At 39.5% G+C, this 10,100-nt stretch overlaps 1 protein-coding gene across 1 annotated transcript; it reads left to right on the top strand.

Annotated features, from left to right (window-relative positions):
• The first annotated feature begins 160 nt into the window (after positions 1-160).
• RIDA (reactive intermediate imine deaminase A) lies at positions 161-8,508 on the top strand. Its single transcript, XM_082044675.1, has 7 exons — positions 161-283; positions 4,063-4,168; positions 4,749-4,803; positions 5,614-5,682; positions 6,932-6,987; positions 7,410-8,240; positions 8,406-8,508. The coding sequence occupies exons 1-6, from the start codon at positions 219-221 to the stop codon at positions 7,470-7,472; spliced, it is 414 nt and encodes a 137-aa protein (XP_081900801.1). The 5' UTR covers positions 161-218; the 3' UTR covers positions 7,473-8,240; positions 8,406-8,508.
• Positions 8,509-10,100: the final 1,592 nt, after the last annotated feature.

Genomic DNA, 10,100 nt, shown 5'->3' on the forward strand with positions numbered 1-10,100 from the left:
ACCGCGCACGCGCACGGCGCAACGACTCTTCCCCTCCGGACTACATTTCCCAGAAGCCTCCGCGAGCCGTTAGTGGCAACGTGCGCGGCGGAACCACGCAGCGTCCCTCCCCTCCGAGGACTACATTTCCCAGAAGCCCCCGCGGGCTTGTCGCGGCAGCGTTATATTGGGCAGGCGGGGGGCACTGTTGGTATAGCGCTCAGGCAGCAGCAGCAGTTATGGCCTCGCTGGTGAAGAAAATAATCAGCACTTCTAAGGCGCCCGCTGCGCTGGGCCCCTACAGGTACGCCTGTGAGAGAGCGAGGTCTCTCGGAAGAAGCAAGAGTGCGTGAGCAGGTTTTGCCGCTTGGGTTCGAGGCGGTCCCTGGAGGGAGGTCTGTCAGGCGGCCCAAGGGGGCCGCGGTGCGGGAGCCCTCCGAACAGGGACTGGTCTGCTCCCCGGGAACCCCCCAGGGACAGCTGCGGCACCAAAGGGGTTGCGGTGCCAGCGGGAAACTATAGCCCGGCTGCCAGGGGTCCTGGTCGTTTTAGGAGAGGTTGTAAGATGTTTCTCAAAAAGTAAGTTAGGGGAAATAATTATGGAATTAGTGATGAGCAGTGAATGGAAACAAACAAACAAAGCAAACAAAACAAACAAAAATATGCAAGAGAAAGAATGATTCCTCTCAAGGGGAAAAAAAGCTTGCTTAGAAAAAAGCGAGTTACAGAGGCAAGCTGGCAGTGCCTGCTGGCTCCGGAGGTGATGGACAGTGAAGGTCGGACCCGACCCAGGACGTGCTTTGGCAGCTGGAGACTTCACTGCCTGGGGACTGCAAATCTTCCCTTATTTTGAATGTGGCTGCCAGCAGGTTATAAATGCTTTTCCATCTAAAAACTAACAGCTGTAAAAGTACATGAGATGTTGTTAAATGTTTTCATAGGTTGTTAGCACCAACAGCTCTGAATGCAGTAAAAAAAATAAATCCCTATTTTAATTGGAGAAAGGCTTCTCTGCTACCTTGATGTGAAAAAAATGTTCAGTAGCTGTGATAGACTCTTATATCTAAGGTTCTGATTGATTTTTATCAGGGCATTTTCTAAGAGCTTTTAATTTTCCATTCAAGCTTTGTTTTCCTAATATTAACACAGAGTCCTTTGGTTTAAACTCTTCTTGTAGCATTTTGGTGCTGTCCAGGTGCATTTTTTTGTCTTCATTACTTTGGAACTGAGCTTTCAGAGCTTCAAACTGTGTGTCCTTTTAGGAATCATACAGATTGAGAAATACAAAGTGTAGAAGCAGAGAGACGTGACATAATGTTTAACTTCTGTAAACAATAAACTGTTGGCGCATTGCAGCCAGGGGCCTGGCATCACTTGTAGTTAGAAAAACATCTAAGACGTGGGAAGGCAACAGTACTTTAGCTGCACAAACACACACCAACTGGCCACAAATGCACCCCAACTGGCCTAGCCTGCAGCATAGCACCCCACTTCTGTTGTGGCTTAACTGCACTCCAGCGTTTTGTGCTTATTGGTAGTTCTTGATGAAATATTGCCTATTATGTAGCCTGTTAATTGTGTAACAGTTCTAACATCAATAAGTTTATCACTAACTTAGTTTATCAGATTTTGGCAAACTTGTCAAAGTCCAGTGAGCAAAAGCTGCACAAGGACTAACTGCTGCATCTCTGCTGTGGACTCTGAGCATGGTAACAGATCAATGAGGTCTTAATATGGAAGGGAAAATTGGCATGTATGGGCTGCATTCCTGGTTCAGCTACAGCCCTTCAGTATGCTTTTTGGTGACCTGTTTTAAATGTATTTTTGTATTTGCTTTACTGCATCCAATTTCCAGTACCTTGAGATAGGTAGGTAGATATATAAAGACTCATGTGTGAGTATGTATGTGTGTGTGTATATATATTTCTCATTAATTATATTAAACTTTTAAAGAGATACTGCTCTTATGTTTGTGTTAAGAATATCTGATTTCTTTGCAGTCCTTGTCTTTAAGAGTGTGCTTCTTAACACCCTCTCTCTGATGGATGATGTTCTTCTGAGGTTGCTGTGTCCGTCCAGATACGCACTTAGGCATACTGAAACCTGAATTACTTCAGGCACATACTCAGATCTCTGCTGAATCAGAGATTAAAGAGTAGCTACAGCTGACCCTAGTTATAGGATACATCTGCAGTTAAGGTCTGATTGTGGTTTGTGTAGTTGAAGTTTCTCTGAAGTTCACTCATGCGTTTGCCTACAGTAGAATGATGCCCTTCAGTAGGTAAATTGTTAACAGTCTCAGTGAATGGAGGATTCCACCTGTGAGCATATCAAGAGAAGAAAGTTGGGGAGCAGGGGAGGGGGACCCACTAAGACTGCTGCAGATGTTGATCAGGCAGTGGTATCAGAAGGCTTCAGCTTGTCATTTCTCCAGTTATTTGTGATTTAGGACTGTTCAAAGGCCTTTGTTGGGATAAATATTTCATTGTGTCATTTGCTTTATAATAAGCTGTACAAGACAATCTCCTTTTAGAGAGCTCTTACCTTCCTGTTGCGTGGTTCTTTGTGCTTCAAACTGAAACAGAAGCTTGTGGTCCAAAGGCCTGTGCCTCAAACAAAGCAGGACGTGGTAGGAAAGAAAATAAATTAAAGAAGCCTGTGTGTTTGGTTCATAAACACATTTTCTATCAACAAGATTATATCAGGTAGAAAACCACTTCACTTGTTTCTCTTCTTTAAATGTTGTAGTTTTGTGATTTACTCCAGTTCTGTTAGTTGGTGGTGGAATTTTCACCATATGGGATATTTTACTATATCACATGAGTTACGGACTATTTTTTCCCCTTATGAAATTACAGAATAATGGGGTAAAAGATGGGAGTGACGGTGTTCTTTGGATTGCCTAACTGTAATCATTTTACTGAGTCCCTAAATTGGGTTGGTCCCCTGTGAAGTCAATGAATTGAGTCAATCTCAGTTAAGAGGAGAGATGTAATAAAATTGTTCTCTGAAAGAGTCCCTCTCTTCCTTAACATTAAAGGGAAGCTAACCTTTGAATTTAGATACTTAAGGGAGGTGCCTAACTCTAGTTTGCATAACTTGAGAGGATTGTTGAACTGTCAAAACAATGCATTTCCTTGTGGAATGGGAAGAGAAAAGATAACAGTGCTGAAATGCCATGAACACTTTCAAAGAATCTTTCTCTAATTTCTTTGCAGAATATCTTTAATTACTAGCTGAAGGGGAGTAAATTATGTCTCTTGCATAATGTTCGCTAGATAGTCTAAATCTTTGTTTTGGTATTTTAATCTCTTCATGGCAATTAGAGACCTTAATAGTTGCTGACTCTACTTAGCAAAAACACACTTGACACTTATAAAAATGTTTTGCAAATACCTTGAATTCTGCATTCTTCTGAGTTAACCCAGCCAACAGGTCACTTGGGTTATTTAGTGAGAATGATTGTTCTGGGAATGGAGTTGTGAAGGTATTGTGCTGACTGGCAAAATTAATAACTCTGGAGGAATACTGCCAGAGAACTAGTGTGCAGGGCTTCACCTCACAGCTCTAACTCATTATCATGGTACCTGCTTCAGAAGAAAAATGTTGAATTTTCTAATCAGCTCTCATAATTTTTCTTTCTGGTGGTGTTGGTTTTTTGTTGGTGATGGGTTTTGTTTGTTTTCTTCATTGCACTGCAGCTGAGATGTGGATGAAAGGTATAGTCTGCCTCTTGAACTAGGATGGAATATTTATCTGAGCAGGTGTAAAAAATGTGTTTATTTACTCTGCCTGCCCTCTGTGCTATCTGCAGTGCAAAAGCTCTGTAGCTCAGTTCAGTGTTGTGTCTTTGTGAGAAACAGGGTTTATTTCCTCAAAACTAGAGCTATGTGCTTCCATAGGTCATCTAATCCCAGCTCTCCCAAAGCATAAGCAGACAGAATGTCCAAACCTGTACATGCGTAACCTCAGTCCTCTTTCTGAGATATTATAAACTCCTGAAGAAAATGCAAAATGTGCTTTTAGATAGTTAATTGTTTTGATGGGGAAACATTAAACCTAAAATGTCACTTATGTTTTCAGCCAAGCAGTGCTGGTGGACCGGACGATGTATATTGCAGGACAGATAGGAACAGAACCTTCCACTGGGCAGCTTGTCCCTGGAGGGGCAAAGGAAGAAGCTAGGCAGGTAAGTTGTCTTCTAGCAATAAACTTTTCATGGTGTTTGCATGTGCTTAGTTGAACATGGACTCAGGAGAAATTGAAGAGGCCTGAAGAACACATTTCACAACTTCCAAGATGGGGGGAAGAGCAGGAGGAAATAATTCCATCCTAATCTTGTTTTTTTTTCCACTCAAACAATTAGAGGTCAGGAGAGGAATCTGTATTTTGTGTAGGAAAGAATTGGTGTTGGTAACAAAGGTTCAGACCCCAGTTAAAAACCTTGGCTTGAGTTGGGGAAAGATTTGTTCTCCTAGCAGCAAAGAGGTGGTGTGAAGTAAATGCATGATGCAGCTCCATCTCATCCTATTACAGGTAATCAATGGATGGTTTAATCCTTGTTTATTAGAAGCTCCCTTTGATTAGTGTGTTTTGTTCTTTTTTCTTGCCCATTGAAGACCATTGAAGATTTTCTGGGTGAACTTATACTATAACATGGATGTAGCCAAGTTACAACTCATATTTATATATTATTCATATTACATATTACTCATATTTACGTATTTACCCAGCTGGTATTTAAAGTTTTGTGTCTCATTTTTCATTAGGCTCTAAAGAACATGGGAGAAATCCTGAAAGCTGCGGGCTGTGACTATAGCAATGGTAAGTGCTGCTCTGATGGTGGCAAACCTGGTTGTTTTCACCTGGGCTAAAACAAATTGCTGTATGCTAAACATTCAGTTGTTATCACTATCTGGAAGAAATGAAAGGAATCATGAGTCTGGGTTAAAAAAATAGTCTTTGCAATGGGTATCGATGGAATACTGCCTTTCACCAAAAGTTTCTGCCCATGGTGCTAATATTTTAACTCTAACTGGGAAAGCTCAGGCATAGACAAAGCTGCAACCAACTGCAGGTATTTCCTAGGCTTTGCTCCAGGTAAAAGAAGGTTTATATCTATGGTGTTAATATTCTAAGCACTTTCAATACTTTTTTGGGGGGAGGACTTTGTGGAACCAGACCAGGATTAATGGTGGCTTGGGTAGTCATGGGTAAAACATTCTAGCATAGGCTATATTTTCAGGCCTTTGTTGGACTTTTCTTTTGACAGTAGATATTATATATGATATAATTTATTGCCAACAGTTGGCTTACAACAGCTTTTTTAATGTACCTGCTTACCGATTTTGTGCCTCTTGGAAGAATTTGGTTTAGACTGAAATTTAAAATGGATATTTTTCTGAGCTGGTCAGGAATGTTTAATTCCTTCAAGTTTTATTATGTACTAGGCATTCAGATTTTTTTTTTAGGTGGCAACTATCTAGGTGGTCAATATCTGTATGCAAAACTTATGAAAGTGTTTAGAACACGCAAGAGAAACTTATTTAATAAAAGTAAGAAATGCACTAAAGATTTTCAACTTTTGCATACAAGTTAGGGGTCTAAAAATAACTGTGGTTATGTAATTTTTAGTTGTGAAGGCTACGGTTTTGATGGCAGACATGAAGGACTTCAATGATATTAATGATATTTACAAACAGTGTAAGTAGATTTTTGTTGTTGTTTCTGTTTGACTAGTATTGCTTGTGTAACAAATTATATTCACGGTAAGGAAAATGTTTTAGTGATTCAGATGATGTAGTTCCAGACTTTTTTGAGATTTCAGTAAAAATAACATTAAAAAAATAATTGCGAGCCCCAGTTCAAGTACAGCATAATTTCCTGTGCCTTCATGTCCTACCACACCATGACTCACTGTCATGGTAAGATCAGCCCCTGCTGTCCCTACAGTTTGATGTTCTGTGCCTCTAGCTGTGTTATCCCAATATAATTCTACTGTAGACACCCTTCAAATACTTAATTTTAGATTTTGTATTTCTATTTCTTTAGAGTCTGTGTGTATCTTTGAATGATTTGTGGGTTATTGTTAAAGGTTTCACTTTTTGTACAAGGATGAGCCATGCTGCTCCACTTGAGAATAGAAGAATAATGCTTGTTTTACAGAATTGGATGTAGAATGAAATAGGTGATTCCAATGAGCCATATTATGCAAAGAACTTGGGAGAGTATGCACATAAGCTCCTTATTTATATAGCTTTGGGTTTTAATTAGATAGCAATATCTGGTCTTGAATGAAGTCTTGTATTGTTGAGCTACCAACAGAGTGTTCTGCATGTCAAAATGGGATTGTGTTTAAGCAGGGTAAAAACAGCCCAGCTGGATACTTACTTACTTGTTGCCTCCTACCTGTAGTTCAACACGCACTTACCTTGCTGTTCTTTGATCATGGGTCCAGGCCTAATTAGGAATGGAGGAGTAAGTCAAGGGGCTGTCTTTCCTCTGCTTTCATTTAATATGAGTAAGGTTCCCCCCCCTGTTGACTTTATGTAAATTTCAGATCTTTGCTCTTTTGGCAGAGGGGCATCTTTCTCCCTCTTGCTCTCTGAAAGAGCCCTCTCCCACCTTTCTGATTTAATCTTTCTTTTTTGGCAAAATTGGTCATGCTGTGTCAGTAGGGTGCAGGTTATTACTGGCCGTGAGATCATGACTGTGGCTGGCTCCTTGATGATGAATGGTAGCTTGCTGAGATGTTAGAGCAGTCAGTGGAAAAAAAAAAAAGGGGGGGGGGCGGGGGGCGGGGGAACGGGACAATAACTGGCACAGAAGACTATTTGTCTTGTAGCCTTGAACCTGAAACTGTTCTGATGACTTCATTTTGCACAGATGGCTTTGAACTGTGTTTTTTCAAGCAAAGTAAAGTGATTGGTGGATGTTTCTGTTTAAATTGCAGTTTTTAAGACAAACTTTCCAGCCAGAGCAGCCTATCAGGTTGCTGCTTTGCCAAAAGTAAGTGTCACTTTTCTGCCTACAAAAAAAATATTCTGAAACTCTTTACTTCTGAAGCATTCTGACAGCTTTTCTTATTCTGGAATAGTTTCAATTGCAATTATTGCAATAATAATCTTAAGTATTTAGCTTTTGTTTCTACATAAACCTGGCTTCTTCCCACAGATAAGAGATCTGATAATGAGACATTTCTGTATGATGGAAGATGGCTACAACACTAGAAATAAGGGGTTATGATACTGAAAGAAGTATAAAGTGAATTTTCAATATTACTTTACATTGCCAAATTAGTAATACAACTGTCAGAAGTATAATCACCCTCACATGCCACTCTGTTCTTACAAGGTTGTGTTATACATCCAGTTGCTTTGTGAAATAGGTGTATTAAATTCCTAATATGTTTCTTCACTGTTTTCTCACAGGGTGCCCGAGTTGAGATTGAAGCTATTGCCATCCAGGGACCCCTCCAAGATGCTTCAGCCTGACTATAAATAGAGACTGAATATCCTACAACAGCAGTTTTAGATCTAATATTTCTGCCTTACATCCTATTCCTACAATGACTGTCAGCAGTTACATACAGTCAAAAGCACTAAACTTACCAAGGAAAGGTGCTTTCTTCTGGATTGTAGCCTTGGATTCTCTAAAGTCTGAGTTTATGGTGAGTTCTCTGCCAGCAAAGCCTGAAACCTCTGGGAGGTTGATTGCAGGACAGGGCCCTTGCTTTGTGATGGTGACTGGATATTCAGGTATTAAAGTACACCTTTGGGTGAGCATATGACAGTTATACTGCGAGTGATCTGGACATGAAAAACTGTAATGACTTGTAATAATAGATTTTTAGTAACTATTTTAAATAAGGAAAAATGACAAATAGGAAAATGGAACACTTCAATTGCTTAGTATACATTTTCACTTCTGTATTTCGGAGGATTTTGTTGTATTTGTTTCTGAACTGTCTTAAATGATTTCTTTACAGAATAGATCACTGTTGGGACTCTACTCATATTTTGTTCATATGGAATCAATTGCTTAAGAAAGTCAATACTAATTTCAGAGATAAGAAATTTATGCTGTTCTGAAGTGCTAACTTTATAAATCAGCTGCAAATGAATCTCTGTAAGCTTTTTCTTACTCTTTTTCATAGCAATTCAACTTTGACTATATTTTGATTTTTTTTTTTTTAAAGACATTCCAAGTGTATGAGGGAAGATATCCTATTTAATGAGAATAAATAAATGATAATTGAATCTGTAAAAAATGTGCTTGTCTCTTCTGGGAACAAACTTTTCCTGTTTATGCTCTGATACTCCATTACAAAAAAGCCCCTATCTTGCTTCTTCAATAAGAAATCATTCAAATGAAAAGAATAGCTTTATCTCCTAATAGCTAAGGATGAAAATAATCTTTAAAGACAGGAAGCTTTCAGCTACCATGGCACTAGTTCTTTGCATTTTTCTCTTCATTAAAGACAGAACATCAGCTTGATGGGGTCATTAAGCAATATTGAGAAGTCAGACTGGTGATGCTAGTAAGTTATCTTTGCATTTATCTTCTGTCTAAGCAAGTAGAAATGGATACCATATTTTTAAAGAACTAGTTTGAACGTCATCTGTCTCATGGTAAAGTTGATTCCCTGTCTTCCACACAGCGATATGCCTGAGAATAGTGCTGGTTTTATTGATGGAAAATGAACAGAATTTCTCTTTGTAATCTGTTCACTTCAACATGCTTTTTTTTTTTCTCTTCAGTGAAGATTATATATAATTATATATAATTATAGATAATTATATATATATATAGGTACAGTGACAGTAGCATTATCTCATATCTTCACTTTCTTTGTGTAGAAAGTAAAAGTAGCTACATACAGCAGCCTGCAGAATGTACCATTTCAGTGGTAGGGAACTATATGGGCTTTATCAAATGTACTGTAAGAGGGAGCCCTGTAGGCTGCTCCTGCCAGAGGCTGCTGTTTGTATGTGAGAGGGTTGTGACTTCAGAATCTGCTTCTAGTCCCATATTGTGTGACCACCTCACTCAGCACAGTAATCCACAAAACCAGCAATAGCAAGGAGAGGGTGTAACACTGGTTTGCCACAGGTCAAGACGCAGTACTTTGAGTTCAGCTGTCCAACAACTGAAATCCAAACTTCATTTCTCATGAGTGCATGTCATTTGTTTTCTGTGTATCATGCCTACCAGTGGTTATCTTGTGTAGTGTTTAATTTGTTGATGATTTTCACATGGTAAGTGTGCAGGAAAAATCCCATCTGGCAGCACTGTGTCTGCCTTTGCATGACTAAGCAGTTAGTGTCTTGTCCGAAAACCCCCTTGCACTCAATACCACAGCCCTGTTGTGTGAATTATCTTCCATCCCTGGATAAACCGTAAGTGTCCCACTTGTGGTTTCTCACCTTCCTGCTTGTAAGATGTGTTTTCCAGCTCTTGCACTCCAGTTACAGTATTTCACTAATTCTATTTCATATTTTTCATGCATTCCTGGTATCACTTCAGCATATACCAGAAAGGCAGTTAGAAAGCTGTGAGAAGAGTCAATCCTACTTATCCCTTCTAGATATGGTGTGAAATGGCCATTCCTTCTGATTTCTACAAAGCTTGTAAATTATCTTTTTTCTATACAGACTAATAATGAGACTGTGACAGCATGTAAGATGGATTTTACAGCATTATTTTGCTTTCCCTTGACAAAACGGGAGATATTTGTGTTAGAAGCAAAGCAATGCTTTCAGTATTTCAAACATGAGCTTCCAAGCAACAATATTTGAAAAGTACCTGACTTTTCTGCATATAAACTTCCTATATGTAAACTTTATTAGTCTTGGCTTCTGCTCTTCTTTTCTCTCCTCAGCTATGTTATTGTCTATGCTCTATAGCTCTGACTTCAGAAGCAATCCCACCTAAGAAAAAAACATAACCAGACTTACAGAATAGTTTGGCATGCACGGGACCTCCAAAGCTCATTTAGTCCAACACCCCTGTAATGAGCAGGGACATCTGCAACTGGATCAGGTTGTGCAGAGCCCCTTCTAGCCTGGTCTTGAATGTCTCCAGGGATGGGGCATCTACCACATCTCTGGGCAAGACCTTAG

The sequence above is a fragment of the Streptopelia decaocto genome (genome assembly GCF_964273445.1).
Source record: "Streptopelia decaocto genome assembly, chromosome: 2".
NCBI lineage: Eukaryota > Metazoa > Chordata > Aves > Columbiformes > Columbidae > Streptopelia > Streptopelia decaocto.